This window comes from Myiozetetes cayanensis, unplaced genomic scaffold, assembly GCF_022539395.1.
Source record: "Myiozetetes cayanensis isolate MyiCay16 unplaced genomic scaffold, myiCay2020 scf5-8, whole genome shotgun sequence".
Classification (NCBI taxonomy): domain Eukaryota; kingdom Metazoa; phylum Chordata; class Aves; order Passeriformes; family Tyrannidae; genus Myiozetetes; species Myiozetetes cayanensis.
The window spans coordinates 17,065,931-17,089,097 of NW_026087742.1; the positions used below are offsets into that span (position 1 = coordinate 17,065,931).

The window sequence follows — 23,167 nt, forward strand, 5'->3', positions numbered from 1 at the left end:
GAGTATCATCCAAGCCCTTCTGTCAGGCTTGACTCCTCCTCAGTGGCCTCCAGCCTGGAACGCTACGGGACCAATTAGAGTGACTGGGACGGCCTTGACTCATGGCAACCATTTAACATTAAATTCCCCAGCCCCGAGTCCTCTGGCGGTCTCTGCCGAATCCGACAGGAAGACAACGCTCTGTACAGCTCTGCCTGGAGCTGCCCGGCCGGCGGCCCCAAGGCGCCCTGGCCGCAGGGAGCACCCTGACATCTGTTCCACGTGAAGTGGCCCATCCCATGTTTTTAACGCCCGCGCCAGGGCAGCACCCGCGGGTCGCTGCCCCCGCAGCCAATGGGAGCTGGCGCCAGCCGCCGTTGCCAGGTAGAACAGCGCCTGGGCGTCCAACCCGCGGCGAGCCCTGCGCCCACGGCCGGGAGCAGGGGGAGTGGTGGGCGGGCACTCGGCAGCTCCGGCAGCCAATCAGAATGAGGAAGGCCGCCCACGGTTGCGAGCAGCAGCCAATGAGAGGCGGCGAGCGGGGAGGCGGTGCGCGGTTTGAATTGGTGCGGCGCGGGCGGCCCGCGGGGCTCGAGCTGCTCCGTCCCGGCCCTGAGGGGAGCGGCCCCGCCATGGACCCGAACGTGGATGAGGAGCTGCAGGAGCAGCTGCGGCAGAGCAGTGCCCGCTTCATGGCCTCCATGAGTCGCATCCTGGAGCGGGTGAGCCGTTGGGCCCGGGAGGCCGGGGGCTCCGGGCGCCGCGCTGAGGCGGGCGGGGAGGCGGGGGCGACCCTGCCGCCTCGGCGGGGGCCGAAAGCAGCGGTGAAATGTGCGCCGTGCCGTGGCAGGAGGGGGCTGGCCAAGAGTCTGCTCCCGCAATGCATTCATAAAAGTGAAAACTGGGGCTGCCAGGCTTCAGTGAGCGAGCTGACCTGACAGTGCCCTTCGCCCCATTTCGCTGGCGCGAGGTGAGGTATTTTCAATGAAGCTACGAGAACTGGGAGACTCCCTCCAGGAATCCTCCTTGCTTCAGGGCCATTCTGTGTTAAAGGTGCGGGAATGTCACGCCTCCACGCAGAGACGCTTGTGTTTATCCAGGGGTGTGAGCTTCCCTGTTCGGGGAAACATTCTGGGATGGCACGTGGCCAGGTCTGGCTCTAGGATGTTTTCCTCGTCGCGTGTCAGATTGGATATTTTTACATGTCGTGAGCTGTAGCTCTGTGTCAAGAGCTGTGTTTCAACTACTACGCGCTAAGTTTGGAGGAAACTATAAGAGAGGAACTTAAACACTTTTGAGAAATCTCTGACGCCCTTTTTTGTCATTCCTGGCTATGCATGCACGCTTGAAAGGTACCTGTTTCTCCTAGGAATTATATAGTTCCAAATTGCCAACATCCGGCTATGGTCAATAAACCAGCACACCAGTAATTTCGAATTTGGACAAAACAAAATTGTCCTAAAAACAACTGTTATAATGCACGTTAAAACCATTGCTTTAATCATTTATTCTAACATTTAATGGTCCTTTTTATTTAGTATAATCATCCTTTTGAAGATGATTACCTTGTTTCCATGGAAACTCTCACTTATGATACACCTAACGGTAAGAACTTCTAAAAGCTTCAATATTTACATGCTGTGTATTTAGACTTACTAAAGCATGCAACTGTTGGCAGCTATAAGAACCTTTAAGTGCAACAGATACTGAGTTTTGTTCACTTAGGTAAGACATTTCCTATGTAAACTTTGGTACATGTGTATAAGAGTTTACTTTTATGTGCCATTTTAGTCCATTGCTTGCTCCGTTTTAGAAGAGAGTTGTTAGCAGAGTTCAGGATAAAAACAGTTAATGTTTGGGTGCCTTGTAAGAAGAAGAATCAAAATCGAGAAGACTGAGCGGAAGGAATGGAAATATTAGCAGGAGTTGATATGCATGAATGGATTCTATAGTTTTATCTCCACTTAATATTCTGAATATTGCTCTGACAGATTTCTGTTTTGCCAAAGGTCAGAGTGGTCTAGGAAGTTGGTGTCTTTAACTTTTCATTGAGTGCTCCCATGTGGCCAGCATAAATCTATACCACGTTGGGCCATCTCATATTTATCCAGTGTTTCACTAATGGCTGATCAATTAGAGAGAGGTAACACCTGTGGAAAACTTATTGTGAGAAAAGCTGTTTTCTAAAATATGTTGTTCAAGGTTTTAGTGGCACTTGTGACTTAAGATCTTGATGGCTTTACTGGGAAATTAAATGTTCTGCCAGTTTTTGTTATCACTGACATGGGGGTTATGATATGTAAATTGCCTTATTAATTCTTGCAGGGTAGGACTCACTGGGCATAAACAGGAAGTGCTAACAGTGCACCAAAGGCTTTTACAGACTGGGAAGCTTGCACTGGGAGAGGGAGGAAACATTCATAGAGTACTGTAAAAAACAGTTTTGGATTAGTAAAAGCTTGGTTATGCTTTTGGTTTAGTAACCTCTATTCAATATGGAATTAATATGAACCTCAGTCTTGTAAAACCTTCATTATGTCTTTAACTAAGCTCACATACCATGTAGTCTGCATTCATTAAATGAAGTCTAAAAAGTAAAAGTATTTGTCTGTAATGGTCTTTGAATTTTAGCTCAGTGTTTTCAGACTCAGCATGTGATTATTTTTTTTCCTTGCCTGACCTCACAATTAGCTTGAAGTTACCATGTTCTCTTGGTTTGTTTTCCTCTTAAGTTTTTATTTCTGCAATTGGAGGCTGTTCAGATTTGATAATGCTTTGTTACTCTGTCATATGTTCTTCTTAAATATTTATGTCTGTTACAGTGATATTTGGTATGGATGGTGCTAATATTGATATTTCTTGCTATTTCTAGGACCAAAAAAATGGGGGAATGTGTCAACCAAGAATATTAAAAAATGGAGAAGGGAAATACTTGAGGTATCTAATAATATAGACCTACTGTGCAGTCAAAACGTAGCACTATTTCTTTATATATAAAGATATATATTTTTATATATATTTTTTGGATTACATTCTAATCTTGCCATGCCATATAATATTTGTAAGCGGTGTTAATTAATGAGGTCAACATCTGCTTTATAACAGGGATTTAGGATAGTTTGGTTAAGATTTTCAGATGAGATAGACTAAAATAGATGACCATTTATCAGCAATTAGCACAACTAGTAAACCAGGACACTTTTTTTTTTTTTAATTGCTGCGTTTTGGGAACATGTACATTTGGATCTCATCAGAAGCTTGTCATTGACGTTAATACATTGAATCAATTTATCTTGGTTCAGGTAATCAGCTCTTCAACTTTACATTCTTTTTTGGTTTTTTCCCTGTAAAATAACACTAAAATAATTAAAGTATCTTTGCAGCCTCACCACTCACTGTGTCAGGCTAAAGGCTCTACCTCTGTAGTGTGCCTTGGTAGTTTACACTGAAGCTGTTCTGAACCCCACAGGGTAAGCGGACAAGGAGTGAAATTCAGTCTTAGGGAACAAGACTGGATTTAATGGAGATAAAAAAAGGGGCTGTATTTATGATTCCCCCTCCTTTCCACCCCTGGCAATACCTTATGCATAAACTGCTAAGCATTGCTACACAACTTGACTAGCTAAATACATTAAGGACTGCAAGAGAAATTCTCTGTCTTAGCCTCTTATGTGGGCCAAGGTTATGTTCTTGTTGATTTTAGCAGCAAGAATGTGGAGAAAAGTGAATGATCAGGCAAGCTTTACTCTGTATATGTGGGTTTTCTGGCAAGGCCATGGGAAACCTGAGGGAAATTGAATGGTTATTTAAGAAGTGTCTAGTTGTGGAATATACCAAAGTAAACAAAGGCAATGATTAAAAGAATTCTACTATTATAAGATTATTCTGATTTTTTTTTTCCTATTTCTAATTGCAGCATAATAGAAGAAGTCAAAGGAATGCAGGTAAAGGTTAAAAAAAGGTGCTATAAATCATCTTATCCAAAAAATCTTGACTTAATAGAAGACATTCTGGATTTATGCTAAACTCTTCAGGATATACTCACTGTTTTTTGTGGGGAAAACAACCCAATAAGTCAACAATACTTATGTTTGTAAGTGTTCAGAAATATAATTTAAAATGTTCAAGATGAGTAAATACATTACAATTGATGTTACTATCATAACAAGTTGATTAAAATAAACTCCCTTTATCAATTAATTAAAGAGCTTTTTATTGTACTTGTCAGTTTTGTCAGATGTTCATTGAATCTGACAATTCCAGCCCTGACTTTTGTACAAGTGGATAAATTGGAATGTTGTTAGCTCTTTGAAAATAACTAAATAAATAGGCATATTAAAAAAATAGTTATTAAAAGAATCTCATGAATTTGCATGATGAGCTATCAAAAATTTAGCAGATTATTCTGTATTTCCTGCAGGAAAAAGTAGAATATAGTTACTTTATTAGAGATCAAGTACCATGATGGAAGACAAAACAAACTACTCGACAAAGTGTAACTGTGATACTCTTGGCGAGGGGGTGGAGGGTTGGTGTGACGTGAACATTTTCTCTGTTCTGAAAAGGAGCTCTATGTTCCAATAAAATATATATTTCTCCTGGGATAAGTGATGGGGGGAAATTTTCATGTGTAATACAGTGAAGGTATGTTGGGCTTTATTTTCTTAAGGTTTTTGACGTGGGCTTTTTCGATGTTGCTTTATGACATTCATCTGAGAAACTTTTATACTGAACACCTGAGGACAAAACATGGCCTGGCGCCTCTCTCTGTGCAGTGTTCAGGTATAGCCTTTGAATCAACCTATGAAATTTAAACCAGCCTATGAACTTTAAATGTAGAGCTGGGAAATAAGGGTCTGGTACAAAAAGATTCAGATGGTCCAGACCTTTACTGCTAATCACCCCATTTGGCTGATGGGGCCGAACAGTACCAAAAAAACACTTGTCTATAATCTACAGTAAAGCTCAAAAAGAAGTTAGTCAGTTTTCTCAAAGATATGGTATTGGAAACCTTTTACAGGAAATATTTTGCTAATCTTTGTGTTTTGACCTAGATTCTGAATGAATGGTTTAGTTCTTAAATGAGGAATTTACTTAGAGTTCTTAAATGCTATGAAGGGTTGATCTAATTAATTTTAATTTATTGTGTTGCATTACAGATGAGGTAGAGAAGGGGAAAAATTGATAACACATTTTTTAAATAATCTGAGCAATGTCTTTGTTATTTAATTTTGGTTTTAAGTTATCTTAGGGGTTAAATATCTAGATATTGAAGTTGGGTGAATATAGCGTTAACAGCTTTTAAGAAAAAACCTTGCACTGATTTGTATTGATACATTTATATTTACATATATATGTAAATATATGCCATAAAAGATAGCATCTCACAGATTTTGTTCAGCTTAAGAAAACTATATCTTGCACTGACATTTTTAATTTGAAACACAAAAGTACACAAGGAAATACTTGAACTGGCTGATTGTGCTTGCTGCTAGCCTTAAAAAAATCCCAAAAAAACTCATGTACCAAAAAGCAAGAAAAAGCCTCCCATACTTCTGACTATGGATTATTAAAACTAATGTACAAATTTTCCTCTTCATGTTTTATACTCTTAGGTGGGCATAATAAGTACTTTCAATTAAGATACGTAAAGTTCTGCAATTAGTGTGAACATTAAGCAATCTTTGTAAGACCGAAAAACACATCAATGAATCCCTGCCCTTGGAATACAACTTGTGCTATTTTTTCCAACTCACAATTCTGAGTTTTGCTGGATCAAGTTTTACTATTTGGATTGAGTGTCCAGTACCCCCCACAAAGTTTTACTGATTAAAATGACAATCCTTTGAGTGGTGGTTTGGTTTTGGATTTTTTTCATATGGCAGTTCTTGATAAGGGAGGACCAGGTATGTTAAATTTCAACCTCCAAGAGCAGCAATATTTGTTATATATATGCCACTTAAAAGGCTTTCTTTCCTTGAAAAAATTTTTGAAACATAACACCCTCTGTGGTGTTTCAGACATCTTACTCAGTAAGGGGTTTCAACTGGACAATACTGTGTTATTCTAATTTCCTAGGTTCCCAATCCAGGTATGTTTGGAAAATGCATTATTCATCTTCTGAAATAATGCATTGCTAGTATATTCTAAAAGAAGCATTTCTGTAGTTTTCTGCAAAATAGTGAACAGACATTTCCAGAGAAGGTTACAGTCTGAAGGCAGAGCTTTTTAGTTAAATAATATGCTTCATGGATTTTATATGAGAGAGTAGTTTTATAGCACAGTTTCCTCCTGGTTGGAAAACTGTACTTAGAATAGTTATCAATGGTCTGTGTGCAAACTGAAGGGAAACAGTAGGAATTTTTTCCCAGGATTTGTCCTGTGCAAGGTTTTAGTTTATTTGTCTTCAGTAAATAGAGGAGAGGACACCCTTAATTTAAGTCTCAGATGGTACTGAGTACGGTTGACCCCAGGAAAGATGGTCTGAAAAATTTGGGCTAAAACTTAAAGTAAACTTCGTGTAATTTCATGCAAAGAAGTTCAAGTACTAGACTTATTTGTGAATAGTCAAGTACAGGAAGAGGAAATTTAGAAAGCTGGTTGTGCCAACTGAGAATATCACCCTGTTGTAAAAATAGCACACTCTGTGCTGGAAGATGTGCACAGGTGCATAGCATCTAAAAGACAGAAAATAAGTTGTCTACATAGTTCACATTGTTCAATAGCAATAAGGCATGTGGTGGAGTGCTTTGGTTTGTGTTTCATAGTATCCTGACTGTCTGGAGTGAGTCAGAAAAAGAAGCCAATTACTAGAGCCACTGGTGATAGGACCTAAATGGAGAGAAAAATAAAAGAACAAAAAATTAAAAAAAAAAAAAAAAAAAAAAAAAAGAACAAGAGAAGTTAAATATTATAAAAGCTTTTCAAAAGTAAACATAAGGAAGTCCCAAAATCCGTTTCTTGAAGATGGAGTTGCTCTTAAGAATGGATTAGACTTCTAGAGATACATTAGTTGTAGTTGTTCCTGCTTTAAAATGTAAGAAGCAACATCTTTAGGTTCCTTTCCTTAAGCCTTTGGAAAAGTGGAAATCTTCGGGTGTTTCCTTGGAACCCATTAAATAACACAAAGTGTTTGTATGAGTAAACAACACTTCTGTACCTGAGTTAGGCGTAAGTTTTCTCACCATGTGACTGAAAACAGTAAATAGCTTGTGATATTTGACATCAATGTATCTGGAAGCAGAAATGCAGAAAAAAAACAAGGATAACAAAATCTGCATGAAACTGAAACTTGCTTGATGACAGTCTCGAGTAGGTTAAACATACCTGCTAAAACAGGTGTATTATTTCTGTTATTTAAGTTCAAGTTTATCCCATGCATCCAATCATGAGAAGTCCCAGCTTCAGTACCTTCAGAGTCCTCTATTTGGAGGTACAGATCTTCTTTTTGGAGAAAGGTTAAATTTCTGTATACAGACTTGGGAAATTGTAGCTTGTTATAGATAAGGCTTTTTAACTCTATCAAAGCAGTTGTTACAAATAAAACTTTTTTTTGGCAACACTAAAACAGTTTTCAGTCTGAGTAATTTTAGTGTCATCAGTATCTAGCTCAGAGGCTAATTGTGAAATAACCTCATGTGGAAATCACATTTATTTGAAGATATCTTATCTGTGGGTCTAATGCTTTGGGTTTTATTTATATCCAGTTGACTTTTGATAGCTAAAGAAGAACAAAATGTTGATTTAAATGTAAAAAGGGGAGATCTTGGCCAAATTAGACGGTTCTTATTTTTCCTACTTCTTATGAAATAAATAGGGGGTAGGGGGAAACAACCCACAAAGATTGTGGATGGGTCTCTCTGTGCAGGAAGACAGACACAGCAATTTTAGAGGGCCCTGTTACCAAAAATTAAAAGATGCAATAAAGGTTTGGGGCTCTATCCTCAGGATTCAGAAATAGTCTTTTCCTTTTCAACATATGCCAAGGAAAATGCACAAAAAGTTTGCAATTGTCTTCCTTTTGTTCAAGTGATGCCCAGTGATGAAGGGGTAAATTTTATTTTCTGTGGTGCTTCAGAGTTTGAGAAGAAAGCGTGTAGTATGGTAGATGTACACCTGATCAGGATTAGTCTCCTGTATTTGGCCAAAAACTTGCTCTAACACTTGTCTATTCTTTGTTTCACTCCTATGCATGTTCTCTGTTGAATGTTTGTGCTAAATGTTTTTAAAAATAAAGTATATACAAATGAAGAAGTAATGAGTTCAGGTCACTGAGTACCTACCGAGTTGTGATAGAACTATTTTTTTTCTTCTCCTTCATGCTAAGAAACATCAAAGCGATGGATCAGTGATTTTGAAGGTGGACATTCATCAGTACATCAGGTATGGGCACCACATTACACATCTGCTTTTATGAAGTGCTCCCAGGCCAGGTTGAATGAGGCTTTGAGCAGCCTGGTCTGTTGGAAGGTTTCCCAGACCATCACAGAGGGGTTGGAACGAGATGATCTTTAAGGTCCCTTCCAACCCAAACCATTCCATGATTCTATGACAACCTCTTTGGGAAAATGTATTCATGTAGTCAAAACCTAAGAAATTAATCATGAGCAGGGGGTCTTGTACAATGATACCAACCATGCCTTTTAGCTGAATTCTACCCTTCCATTTATTTAAAGAGGGAGAGGGCAGTTGGATATAGGCTTTTAACCATCAAGTGTGTTTTTAGTTAGGCATTATGTGGGTCAAACTTTTTAAATTATTATTTGTAAAATATGTGTGGTCTAGAACAGCCTCTTTTGACTCCTTATTTTTTAAGGAGAATATATTCAGCATTTGAAGAGTGATATGGGCCATCTCACTGGGCACTCATGATTATTTGTTCTCTATAGGTAGTAGTTAAAATTGTCTCATTTTATTGGTGCCATTTTAACCCATTATAAATGAATTTTATGATTGCACTGGACAGAATAGATTTAGACTTTTTTAAAAGAAATTCTGAGGAACATGATGTCAGATGTAGATGGCAAGTATTTATGCATTTTATTTTATACCACTATCAAGACTTCTACAAAATAGAGCAAGAAAATTATTTGAAATATTATGTATAGATGGTTTGAAGTAGTCAGTTAAGCATAGTTTAAAGTAAGCAGTAAAGAAACTTTCCTTATCCACTGGAGCACAGAGAAAATCCCCAGTACATGCTAATTTGGTGATTAGAATTCATCTCTCAATTGTTTTTTGTGCTTGTCGGGTAATAGCTACTTCTTGCATTATTTATCTTAATAAAGAAGAGCTGGGAAGAAAACAGTCTTCCCCACTGACTACTGAGATAGGAGTCAAGGTAAATTTGTGTACAGATTTGTTGATAAAGATGGTGTCATTTGGACAATATTTGTGGAATATGACTGTATTTGTTTCACTACCACCCCCCTCCAAAAACCACTGAGCAAGTAGTGAGAGCAGAAAATTCTAGAGATTAGTTAATATGGCTTATGCTACCAGGTATTAAAATTCCTTTCGTTGTGCTTTTAAGGAATCTTCTGAGAACACTCAAATGGATACAACTGATATAGGTGAGTTTTTTAATTTACTATTTAGCTATCTTTTTCTTAACTTTTTTTGAAAAATATTGCAAATAACTTTTTCATCACTTTCTAATGTAGTAAAAATAATTTTAATACATGTTCTGTACCCTGTCAGAAAGTAGAGAATAGGAATAGCAAGAGCCTGAGGTACTGGTAGTACTGTGAAATCAATATACAGATTCCTCTAAAATTTCAGTTTTGAATCCCTGATATGTTGGAAAGTCAATGTGGAATATGTTCAACTGCCTTTTCTTGAAAAAGGAACAACGAAACAGAAATCTTGACCTTGGTGGCAACAGAAGTTTTATTAATAATTACAATTATACTTAAATACTAGTGATGGGATAAACACAGGTTTGCATTCAGTTGCAGCAATTCTTCATTAGTGTTTGTTATGGTTTCAGCATCAGTCTTGTGGCTTGTCTGCCAAGTTTTGGGTGGTTTTGACCTTGTATTCCCAAGTAATTGATTGTATTAACTAGTGGCAACAGACTTTGACTCTTTTTTAAATATTTAAAACTTGTATTACTCAACATCTTTTGATTCTTGTGCATATAAGCACTTACTATTTTTCATAAATTAAACTATGGCCAGGTGGTAGCTAGCAGTTAATGGCTGAAAGAGCAATTGCTGGTGTTTTCGGTACTTCATAAAAATATATAGCTGTCTCCAAGGCAGACAATTACTTCTCTATTGAGGATAAATAGAAAATAGCAATCTGAAATGTTTCCTCCTATCATTTGAGAGGATAATTTCAAATATCTATTTGAATGATAAAATAATTTCTGCAAATTTAGAAAATGTGACTTTGTATTTTCTCAACTTGCTCCGTGAAATATAGGGAAGAAATTTCAGAGGCATCTGTAGCTTGGCTTCTCTAAGTGAACTTTGTCCTTTGCACTCGTGGGATAAATGAGTGACGTGGCTCAGACTCTGGTATCTTCATAGCAGTGTTCAATAATATTATTATCCACTCCTCCTCCTTCTCTTGTGAATGTTCTAGGAAGAGACTGGAGAGGATTTTTAGAAACCTCGGTGAGTCCCAGCTATCTCCAAATACAGTAAGATGTAGAAATTAGATTCTCTAGAGATATGGGATTGGATTCCTCACATAGAAACGGAATTCACCCTGGTGTTTTGGGATTTTTTTGGGCGGTTTTGGTGGTTTTTTTGGTGTTTCTTGTTTGATGGTTGTGGGTTTTTTAATATGTAAAAGGTTAGCAATAGGGCATGCTAACTTAAGGAAAAAAGCATATCTTTAGCTGTTCTAGCTAAAATTTTAGTTTTGGGCAAGTTTTTTTCCATTTTTAATATTCATACAGAATACTTCACACTTTTCAGTGAAGGCATACTTTTTTCCCAACTATTATACAGTTGTGGGGTTTTTTTTGAAAGCCTATTAACAACAGGTAAAAATGTAATGAAGCAACTCTCACCTGTACCTGCAAGTATTACTCTGTCCTTAATAGGGAAAATTAGGGCTACGTTCTTTGCTTTCACAGGAAGCAGCATGGCAGAGTATAGTGATTTTTATCTCTGAACACTATCTTGTATCTATTAGGATATTATCACAGAAAAATGAATTTACTTGGAGAAAAGGGTAAACAAGTTACAACTTTTAGCTAACAATAGTGTTTGAGGGCATCTCTAAAGATGTCAAATTTGAGAGAGAGAAAAGTAGTTTTCACTTTTCCTCTCTGCTCTGCATTCGAAGTGCAAAGGTGTTCCCATATTTCCCCTTTGGCCTTTTAAAAACACTTCCAGATTCCCTGGAGAAGATATTTTGGAGGTTTTTTCCATTCTGTGCTGTGCCATGGCCCTCTGCAAATAAATGATGTTCCAGTGATTTGAAGTATGATTGACAGCACATTGAAGACATCCTAAAATTACCCTTTTGTGAGGATTCACACTTAGAATATTCAACTTGCATACTGATCAATTCACTCTAATACAGGCTTCTGTTCTAATAATTTGTCATTGGTGATGGAGTTAACCATTCCTTGGCACAGTGGCTGTTCCCTTATCTCCAGAACCTCCCATTTTTGTAGTGGTCTAGTCTGGTTCTCTTGGTGGACATTTAGGAAGCAATCTGACAGTTTTGTACCCAGTTCTACTGGAGGAAGAAGACTGAATGGCAGGAAGAGTCAGAGCTTTTACAACAGAAATTGGAGGTTGAAACCTCCCCCGATTAAAACATTACCATTCTTATTGCTTCCTCCACTACTGGCGCTTAGTAACTGATTTCCCATGAATAAAATGACCACAACTTTGACTTCCATTGGTCATGTGGGAAGAAACTGATAATCTGACAGGTATGGGTTTCAGTTCTAGTAATTCTTCTGGGGTCAGGTACACTGTCAAAGCCAACCCTCTGCTCAACATCTTCAGCAGAAGATGTGAAATAGTGTTGTCTCCCACAAAGGCAGCATTTCTTTCATATATATCTTTATCATAGCTTTATAGTACAGAGGTGGTGATTGCACTGACAGGAAACTGAAAGGGAAGGTGGGATGAGCTGGAAAAGATTTTCATTCTGGTTTTAGCAGTTTAAGGATAGTGTGACAAGGCAGTGATAGGTATCATAAGCAAGATTTTTTTCACTCATGGTTTTCCTTTTCAGGGTTATTCTCCTCTCCTTTTTCCCCTCTCTGTAGTGAACCCAGGGAGATTCAGAAATCAAGGCTTACAACACAGTCACGTGTTTTATGATCATGGAAGACTGTGACTTTAGCTAATGATGAATTGGAAAGTCTGGCTATATCTAACAAAAAAAATTTTGCTGCATTTCATTCACAAAAATACACATAGACTACCTAAAAATTGAACTTAAATATTGTGACTTGCTTTTTCATGTTCTTAGGTCTTATTTCTCCTTTTGTCAGTTCTAAGGCAGGCTTGATGAAAAGTAACTAATAAAATGAAATGTGGTAGAAGGTCCTTGCTATCTTTGTTGGGATATTTAGGAACGTAATGGGAATTATACATTAATGAATAGTGAATCTTGAAGACCAAGAAAATAAAGAGCTTTGAAAATTTTTACTCTCAGAAATAATTAACATAAATCTTGAAGAAGTGGTAAGAAACAATTTATCTTCACTCTTCTTTGTTCCCCTCGAGACATTTATGAACCCATAAACTATGCTTTTCGATTGGACTTGAAATGGAAATGTAATAGAGCTAAAAAGTTTTAGTGTAGAAAATCATTTTCTAAAATGAAACTAGTGTAGTCAATAACCTGTCTGTGTTTAAAACTTTCTTTTTTGGTTTTGAGTGCAACTATATTTAATATTTATCTTCAAACTCTAGATGAAACAAGTGATGTCGAAATGGTTTCAGTAAGAAGAAAATTTGAAGATGTTCACCTCCAGGTAAAAGTTTCTGGTGTCTAATGTAATGGAGCAATTTTGTGTTCAGTAGAAATTATTAATTATTTGAATAGCTTACACATGCCTGATGAGTTGTAGTCAGCAGAAGACTCTATGTAGTCTGCATCTTGATACATGTTTTTAATAACTATAGCAAATGAGAGGTTCAATATAAATAATGTCATAAAGACAGTATGAAGTAATATTATTGTCTTGATAATATTAGTATGCCAGCAAAAACGACACATTGTATTGTAACAGACAGCCCTGAGAAGGGCTGTTATAGGTAAGGAAGAACAGTGACTGGCTGAAGCGTAAAGTGGAAACACTTATAAAAAACTATGATCATTCACCTGAGAGTCTAACAAAAGTAGGTAACATGATTTAAAACAACAAGTAAATCTGAAATAATGGGTGATACAACAAAAGCAGACAGGAATCTTCTGCTGTTGCTTCCCAAACTAGTCTGTGGGTATCAAGACTACCCAGAGTATTTATACTGATGAAGAAAAGTATAACACAGGCTTTGTGTGTGCAGCCATTCTAATCCTGTGTTCTGCTTGCTCAAATACCATTACTAAAAATGGATTTACTTTCCTTACTTGTTTAGCATAGTGCTAGTGTCACGTCTCTGATAACAGCTAATACAAACTGCTGCAGAAGGCAGGAATTTCATTAAGGAGTTGCTGTTTCTCATGAAATACTCTTAGATTTTACATAGACCCTAATTTGTATGTGAATTCTCATGGGGAGTTAAGAATACATGTAAAGACTTGTAGCCATCATTACCAATGTTTTCTAATTTCTTTCCCTCTTTTTTTTTGTTTTATATGAGTGTTTTGTTTGCTTCTATCTGCAGATCTTCAGAGTCAATGTGTGCTTTTCCTTCTTGGGATTTTTTTTTTTTTTTTTTTTTTTTTTACTTTAAAGTTATAAATTAAAAATAAGTTTATGCTTGTTGGATATCCTCATCTGAATAACAGTAGTTTGCAGCAAATCTGTGTAATGCATTTGGGTTTGTCAGTGCCTATAATTTCTATGTGTCTTAATTTTTTTTTTTTTAATTTTCCTCTAAGAATCTGAATGTAGACGATGGAAAAATTCAAGACAAAGTCAAAGTTCCAGTGGATGTGATAGTACAAGACGATGCTAGAAAAATTCCCAAATGGATTGAGGTAACATATTTCTCCTATTCTAAGTCACGTGTCCTTAAAATCGGGAGCAAAACAACTCATTAGGCTAATTTAGTAGAGATAAGATAAGAGAGCGGGTCTTTGATGAAGGTCTTCTGGTGCAAGCAGTACAGAAAATGTGTGCCCCCATGTCCAGGGGTTCCACAATTTATAGTCCGATCCGAGAACCAACTGCCCCCAGATCTGGAAATTGAGTTGGAGGTCCTAAAACCCCTTTTCTTCCTCATCTTCATTTTCATCACAGCAAGGACTGTCTTTGGAGCTTCTCCAAGAAGCTTGAAGGTTGCTTTGGTTATTGATGGTATCTTGTTGTTCAGGCCTGGGGTGCAAATGTTCTTAAAGGGACTGTGTTTACTATAGTCCTGACTTGAAACGAGCCTATACAAGCATAAAGAATTTAGAAAACTCGATATGAAATGGGGGAATAGGGTTTGGGAAGTGTTAACTACTATGCTAAAGTGTGAGAGACTACTCAGCTACACTAATATCTACAAAAAGCCAAAAATTCAAAGACATCAATTATTAGATAAATAGCAGCTTGCAACAAATCTGTGTAATACATTTGGGTTTGTCAGTGCCTATAATTTTTATGTGTTTTAATTTTTTTTTTGCTTTTCTCTTAAGGTTCCGAATGTAGACGATGAAAGAATTCAAGAGAAAGTCAAAGTTCCAGTGGATGTGATAGTTCAAGATGATGCTAGAAAAATTCCCAGATGGATTGAGGTAACATTTAATAGAATCTCCTATTCTAAATTATTAGCTAATTAGAATAAAATAAGAACTCTAACTGGGTAGCACAATGAATTCTAACAGAACTTCTCCGCAGTTTCATCACTGTTGCTCTCCTGCTTGCTGTCTGTGTAAATATTATAGTATCTCAGTTTTCTGACAGGAATGATTCATAAGAAACAGAACAAACAATTTACAAATACATTTTTATTTTTTTTACTTTTATACTTTGGTTTTGAACCCTGATATGCAGGTCAATTTTTGATCAGTAAGTTTTTTGAGAAGTCCAAATTTGAACTTTGTAAAGAAAAAAAGTTTTAGCTTTGTTTTGGTTTTGGGGATGAGGGGGACTGGAGGTGAAGTGTTATATTACATGGTACAGCTTCTATTTTCTACTGGAGTTGCCAGAGATGTATAGATGATCCAGGTGTGTATATATATACATATATATATGTGTCCGTGTATGAATTTTCATATTTAGGAAAGGGGTTAATATATTATGCATAATGTATAAGTTGCAAAAAATAGCTTTCCAAGGTTAAACTTGTAATTCTTAACAATTCTTACTGAAGTCTCAGACTAGATATTTTCCCCTTTTTCTGAATTTAGCTAAGCCCCTTAGGACCATAACTGTACAGGACCTATTATAGCAAGGAGAGATGAGAGGGAGTCACAAGTAGGGTTTTGATGTTGCCTTGAACATGCAAACAATTCAGAATATGAGATTGTGTCTTTTCCTTTGTTTGTTTTTCAGGTAACACCTCAATGTTTGCCGAAAAGTTTTCATTTAACTTCGCCTGTGCAAGAACTGATTGGTACAACTAAATCTTTTGTCTCTTGGTCAAATATATTAGTTACAAAATGTGGTCTTATTAAAATTTATTAGAAAAAAATATTTTATTTCTTGTAAACAAAGAAGCATTATTTATCCAACGGAAAATTCAATAGGTTGGATTTTGAAGGGAAGTTAGACATGATTTTACTTGGGGCAAAATGTATTTGAAAAATAGAAAATAAACAATTTGTATACATAAATCCAGTTTTTCTTAAATAGCCCCAGGAAAAAAAATATGTAGTTAAAATATTCAGCAATATTTAGACCTTTGAAATGAAAGCATGATTTTTTAGTTCTCCTTATTTTAAATTCAAGGAATGTAATAGAATGGCTTTGGGTGTGCTGGTAACTCGTACTTAAAGTGGTACTTAGCTAGTAAACTTGCTGCAGAAGCTTTCCAGGCTTGATGCAAACCTAAGGTAGAGTTTCAATGTAAATATTTCAACTAACAACTACAAAAAGCATTACTTTCATCATGGTTTACGGCTAGTAAAGCTGCAATGGTACTAGCCAAGTACAAAGCTTTCAAGTAACATGGAAACAGACGAACAAAACCTGTTGGATTAGGCTGTTTCTCCTGGTCAGAAATCACAAAGGGCATAGAGAAGTCTTCCTCTACAACTAAAATTTTTTTTATATCTGTACATTATGCTACTTTAAAATACTGGGTTCCTTTTCCAACACATTAAATTTCTGTCCTCTACAGTTTGTGAATTGCATATGGTTAGGAAAGTATTAATTTTTTTCCTAAGGGATTGTATGTTGATTATCCATTTAGCCTTGAAGTAAAGCTTAATGAAATATGCTATTACAGTAAGACTATCTGTAGCATCTGCCATTGTTTCTGTCATACAATACATCACTGGATGTGCCCTAATAGGTGTGGAACTTTTTCCTTCTTCTGGTTTCATTTCTTTAATCATTTGGCTTTGTTTTTTAAATAGGCAATCAAGCTGCTGTTTGCAGGAGGACACTGGAGTTGTCAGAGGAATGTTCTTCATCCAGATTTCCACAGTTGCAGTACCCTGGTTTTCCTGTTCCATCAAATAGCAACACAACATCCACGCTCCAGCTTTCTACAGAACTGAATACAACTTGCTGTGACAGTATGTTTGAAGAATGCCAGTCTGCCTGCGGGGGGTGGTCCTTGAGCAATAAAACTCTTGCAGACTTGTATCCAGTGTTGTTGGAGACATTCACAAAGCTCATGACAAAGCACTCTCAGAGAAAAGTATTAAAATACATATTTGGGTGCTTAAGGTCCAAAAGATGTCATTCTAAAAGACCAAAGATCAATGTCACTGCAGACAAAATAAGAGGGTTCAGACCTTTTAAACTAAAGAAAGGACTACACAGCATATGCAGCAGTAGAAGTGAAGACAATCAGAATCCAACCTTCGGAAATGAGAGCAGAGAATTTTGTTATGACAATTGTCTTATTAATAATTCATCTGCTCTGGTACCTTATACTGATGCAAATGAATTCAAAATGGACTACTCTGACTCAAGTGTAGAACATCACGTGATATCTGGAAAAGGCCAAAAAGTCTCCACACAGACTGTTTTTCCTACTGTTATGGCTAAAATGGGAGAGACATTTCTAGCTGAAGATGAGTTGCAGACCACAGCCTCACTGAAGAGTTCAGAATGCAAAGAAAGTGAAAACTTGGCTTACAGATCTTCTTCAGAATACAGTTTTGTAACACCTATTGCTGGTTCAGACTCAACAGTACTTCATCTTGTAAAAGAGAGTAAGACTCAGAAAACTGACTTTTCTTGTGCTACCTTGGACTTGTGTTCGTCTGCTTGCAGTTCCTATGGCAATAATAACACTTCTTCACCTGTCACAAGCTATTCTTCTGAGAGAGCATCTAATACTTTGCTTATAAATCCTGAAAAAATAATTTCTGAAGGACAATTTTCTTTCCAGCGCAAACATTCATATTCCTCATCGTTTATGAAGCAGAGTCCTTCAAAGATGCCCCAGAAATACGAAGATGCATTTGAAAAACTCTACTACAAAGTGTGTTCTGAAGAAATCCAAAAGTCTTTGGTATTGAGACGACCTCTTTCAAATTCACAGAACCTTGAAGAGAAAGGAAGATTAGTGAAAAGTAATCTAAGTGATTTTGTGAGGCCCAGAACACAGTACGATAGAGAATTTGACAGGATCTATGAGCAGCTGTGTAGTGAGCCTCTTCCAAAACTTCCTGGGTTTCAGAGAGCTTCAAATTTAAGGAAATATGAAGGAATAAAGATGTCTGAAACTGTAAATGCTCTTGTTAACTCACCTGTTCGCACTTTATCTGCAATTCCCAGAGTTAAAAGATTAGGAAATTTTCAAAACGATCTTCCTTGTTCACCAGTAAAGCGACTGAAACACATACCAGAACGTTATTTCTTTTCAACAAAATGTCAAGAGACTTCTCACAGAAAAAAGCTTAATCTTCAGACAGTTGGCATGGATTTTTTGAGCACATACAATGGCAGCAACCCCGGCTCTTTTGAAGATCACAACTGTCAGAGTCAGGTACTTAAGGACCTTGTAACAACAACAAAAAAAAATGATTGTGCACTCCTAGATATTTGGAGAAGGGCTTAAAAATGGATTAGAGCTGCAAGCTGTTTGAACTACTGATAGCATGCTTCTGGTGCTGTTTGGTCAGCAGGGATATTTATTCACTGAAATATCAGTTGTATCAGGTCTCCTGGATTGTGAGAGGAAGCTCATTATACTTAATAACCTTGAAAATTATTATAAAAGGCTCAGTGAAAGATTTTGTTACATTAGAATAGACAATGTCACTGGTTAAAATAAGCTCAATTAACAACCCTGTTGATTGAGGTGTTGTCCTTCTGAAATGATGACATTTTATTAATTTTATGGATGGACAAGATGAGGCAAACAAATTAGGCTTTACTGGGTTTTGCTGGAATCATTAGACTTGTTGATTCAAATATTAAATCAGACCCTTATTTCCAAGTTCACAGTAATTTCTTCTGAGGCAAGCTGTGAGATAATATGCGTTTTTTCATCAATGTTATCTGTTGATGCTTTATTTTCAGCACTCAGGATTTCGTGATTCTTCAGATAAAACTTCTCTTGATATTCCTGGTACTTCCCTGCAAGGTTAGTTTTAGACACTTTGTGTCTAAGCACTTCCTCAAATGGTAAATCTACAGAGCTCAATAGACAACTCTCTAGGTGACAGCTCTCCTTCCGTAGTAGTAATTGGATATGCTTCTTTCTTTCATTAAGGAATCTATACACAGAAGGGTTTTCTGAATCACATGTTCTTTAAGAAGCTTTACATTAAATGGGACTTTTCCTACTAAAGTTTCTTACTATCCACTCGTTTTCTCTCTTGCTGTTTTGTATTTTATTTAAAGTTCACTGTTATGTTCTGTATCTATGTTCTGCAGGAAAGTAGTAGTTTGTTAATCCTACACTTGAATAACCAAATGCTTTTGTTTTGTTTCTTCAGATTTACAAAAACTTGGGATTGAGTTGTTGCATGGCTACTGTCATGCTTTCTTAGATCAATTAGATTATTAATCTGGATATAGACTTTTGCCAGTTCAGGACAGTAGAATTTTATTATTAAAACAAAACCAGAAAATCTGCATCGGTGTAAAATTTTAAATGCTAATATTTTGGTTTTTGTTTCAAAAACTGATTTTGGTTAATGTAAGTATGTAACACAGTCTTAAATTTTGTACTGCCAAGTAAAATCACCAATATTTATTTTACATGCTTGTTTTTTATTAACCTTGTCATCAAGATAACAACTAATATGTAAAGGAATATACAGGAGGTGACTTGAAATATTGTCAGCTGGCGCACAAGTAGAAAATGGCAGATGAAATATAATTGTTTGCATGGTTCTTGCTTGGTTGAATTTTCATTACTGATAAATTGTAAAGAATTTGATTATTTGAGGTTAACTTATCCCATATGTCTTATTTTGCTTTCCTTAACTTTTAACTCGTATCTGATGTATTAATATTTTTATATCAAGAGTTCCTTATATATTTTTGTATTGATGACAAATTATAAGCATTTTGAAGAAACCTAACTTACACTTAAATATATTCAGTCTTTTAAAATGTATTTGAAATTGTTTTGCCAGGACCTTTTGCACGGGACTATTTTTATAGGGAAATTTGCTTATTGAAGTATGCCAATGAAGTATTTCTAGTGTTTGATTAGACTAATATTTTAACAACATACTGTAGTGTTCACGCTGCTCAGGATTGTTCTTGCCCTTTTCACACCACTGTTCTTCATCACCAGAAGCTGGGATTGACTATGCCCACTCTGGTTGGCCCAGGACAGTGACGGTTTGCAGCTCTCCCAGAAACGTGCAGATGTTTCACCAAAGGTAAGAGCTTCTTGGAAAAAAAAAAAAGAGATTTCAAAATTAATTCTTGCTGCTTGTCTTCTGTAGAAAAGGTATGGAGCTTTCATGCGTGCTTCTAGAATGAAAATCAGTATGAGAGAGCCCAATCTAAGCTGCAGACTTGGACATTAAAGGGCAGATGACTGTGGGCCAAACCAGCCAGACTGCAGCGTGGATAGCCAGCAAACACAAGTGGCCTAACTTAGTAGCTACTGTAGTCCTTATTTTGTGTTCAGTGTGGAGACATTTATTATTTTAGATACACTAAAGAATTGTTTTGATTGTGGCTGTGTGTTTGAGCTAACAAGTCCTCTCAGATCTGTAGACTGTGGAGAGTGCAGTATATTGCCATTTAAAAGGACTTTCAAAAGTTAACCTCTGTGCAGTTGAGCATCATTACCTGCATTTTGGCTCAGTATACAAGCAATAGCTCTGCTTGGAAGATATCAGAGATCCTCTCCTCCTGCTGGTATCACTACTGGTAATGTGTTTAGATCTCTGAAAGGAGAACAATTCACAAAATACTAGCCTACTACATCTGTTTTTCTTACAACTACTTTTATGGAGAACTTAACCAGAAAAGAGGCTTCATGATTTAAAGAAAAAAGTTTCAGTTTATGCCAAGATGGAATTAAAACTTAGAGGCCTGTATTAAAAATGCGTACCGTATTGATAAAGGTTATATTTGGGTTATTTTTGATATAATGGAAGATGGGAGACAAGCTGATGAGTATACACCAATGTTTCTGTGATGTTGAGTATGTCCACTTAGCTGAATAAAGTTCTGCTCAGTTCTTGGGTTTCCTTTTGGTTTTCCTCACTACTTTTTCCAGCCTCCATACAAAACAGCCATTCCTATAAGATTAATTATTGTTCTAAAGGAAATGGTTTTTCTTTCCTTAATGCATGTAAGTAGAGAAATCAAGATTCCACAGAGTGTTTTCTTGCCAAGCCATCTGGAATAAAATCTATTTCTTTGTTCCTTAATTACGCAAATACATGTTTGCTGATTTGTAGCCAACACGGACTGTCAGCTGGCAAGTTTCCTTAGCTTGTGGTGTGATATTTTTAGCTTTCTGTGTTTCCCAGCATTGAAGCTCTTCTTTAATGGCTTCAGATCCCTCAGAAGTTTTATGCCAAAGAGATGTGGCGAAATACTGTATGTTGTAATAAATGGTTCTGAAATGAAAAAATATTGTCATTCTGTCTGGAACTAGATTGCCTTTATCTAGGTGATTATGAAATAGATATTTCTGATAAAGAAATGTTCGTAACTAATGAACTTTTCTTCAGCTCTGTATGAAGGCTGTCCTACAGCTGCACTGCTATACTTAATTGTCAGTTGTAAACAAAATTAGTTTAAAATAGATGACAGATAAAATTTATGCAATTTCTTAAGTAATATGCAAGGAAATAATTGTCTTCTCACTTGTGTTTTTAATTTTTAGCTATCTTTGAATGCATTCAAAGATTGCATCTTGAAACTTAATAAATGTATATATAACTTAGGTTGATGTAGAAGCACTACTGAGACTTTAAAATGGCATAGCATGAAGAGCTTTCTCTCTGAAAGCACATAGGATTTCAGACAAGGAGTCCTGCTGCTGTTCACAGTTCAGATGTTCAGCTATTTTGCTTTGGCAATTTGTTTCGATTTCATTCTGTTCACTGGAATTTCAGCAAAACATAGTATTTTTGTGTAATTTACTCTATCATCTAAACAGGTTATTGTTGGGTTTTTTTCCATAGGGTATACAGAAAACTAAGCTACACTGATGGAAAAGACCAAAATCCTAGCACTCCCTTTGACTTCCAGGGCAAAACTCATCAAGGAGCATTCGTAGACTGCTAAAGATACAACATAGTTTTATAAATGTTGTGCTTTACCTGGCTTTCTTTCTTCTTCCAAGAATCAAGGATGTTTGTAATACACAACTAATTCTTATCTATACTTCCTTGCACTATAATTCTTCAAGGAACGGGTTTGTCCCTTTTGACAGGGATTTCTTTCTCAATTTATGGCTAAGTTGGAATTGTGTATTTAAGTGCTTATAATAACGGAATGTTATCTATATTATCTTTTATCTGCTAATTAGATTTGATTCTTAATGAGTTAATAATAAGGAACACACTCATTCACCTAAATTCCTGCCTATTCATGCTTTCTCTGTGTATCAGTATACACCCAAATTCAGTGTTATATGCTACTATTTTTGTCTGTTCTGCCATATTAATGTTAAAATTCTATAAGAAGCTCACTAAAGCTGATTGTTCAATTAAATTTTATAAATTTTACTGGATTTGATAAAGTTATGTTCCGTGTTCTGACACAATTTATATTCTAAATAAAAAATTATTCTGAACAAATAGCTGCTTTCAACACTTTTGTTTCAGATATGGGAATTCTGAGAAGGAGTTTGTATACAGCAAATACCTGAGAATGATGTGTTGGGGTCCCACTGGTTTTCATTGCTGTGGCCTTTCTAGGCAAGGGGATTGTGCTAGTGGTGTCAGGTCAAGTATTCTCTTTTATCAGCATTGCCCCTTGTCAGCTTTCTGAGCTCCAGAAAAGGAAAAAATGGGTTTTCTTTGGCTTTATTTTTGGGCACACAGTAGTGTTTTGTGTTATCTTAGCTCTTAAAATCAAAATCCTGTTATCTTAAATACTGTTCTTGAATAGGACAAGAAGCTAGCTTCAGTGAGGTTTTCTCTGCAGAAAGAACAGAAAGAACTTCTGCACTGTGCATACATATTCTACATTCCCTCATAATTTGTATGTTATGTTTCCTTCAACAACAGCAACAAAATATTTTCTTTTAGAAATGCTTTTGGGGCTCATTTTTCTTCCTGTTCAGACATGGATGTGCTGTAGGAAATATGCTTTATACCCTACCTTCTCCTTGTAATAGTCGAGGCAATTCTTTCCCAGTATTTCTTGATACACCAGCACTGAGAGATTGTATAATGTATTAATGTTCTAAAGTAACTTAGAGGTTAACTGGAATTGGGTTTTGGACATGATCTGACTCTAGATACGAATTCTACCCAGCAACTTTAATGAAGGCTCACCCAGGTAAGAAGG

The 23,167-nt window shown here is 36.6% G+C and overlaps 1 protein-coding gene across 1 annotated transcript; it reads left to right on the forward strand.

Annotated features, from left to right (window-relative positions):
- The first annotated feature begins 611 nt into the window (after nt 1-611).
- HJURP (Holliday junction recognition protein) lies at nt 612-22,255 on the forward strand. The gene is made up of 11 exons (XM_050334206.1): nt 612-701; nt 1,518-1,584; nt 2,852-2,916; nt 3,896-3,923; nt 12,870-12,931; nt 14,005-14,103; nt 15,605-15,665; nt 16,630-18,230; nt 18,719-18,815; nt 19,980-20,067; nt 21,835-22,255. The coding sequence occupies exons 1-11, from the start codon at nt 612-614 to the stop codon at nt 21,935-21,937; spliced, it is 2,361 nt and encodes a 786-aa protein (XP_050190163.1). The 3' UTR covers nt 21,938-22,255.
- The last annotated feature ends 912 nt before the right edge of the window (nt 22,256-23,167 follow it).

Bases quoted from the DNA above. Each gene is read 5' to 3' on its own strand.
- HJURP (XM_050334206.1), top strand. From the start codon at position 612: ATGGACCCGAACGTGGATGAGGAGCTGCAGGAGCAGCTGCGGCAGAGC. The intron at 15,666-16,629 runs GTACAACTAAAT...TTTTTTAAATAG, and splicing joins GCCTGTGCAAGAACTGATTG to GCAATCAAGCTGCTGTTTGC. The intron at 18,816-19,979 runs GTTAGTTTTAGA...CTTCATCACCAG, and splicing joins TCCTGGTACTTCCCTGCAAG to AAGCTGGGATTGACTATGCC.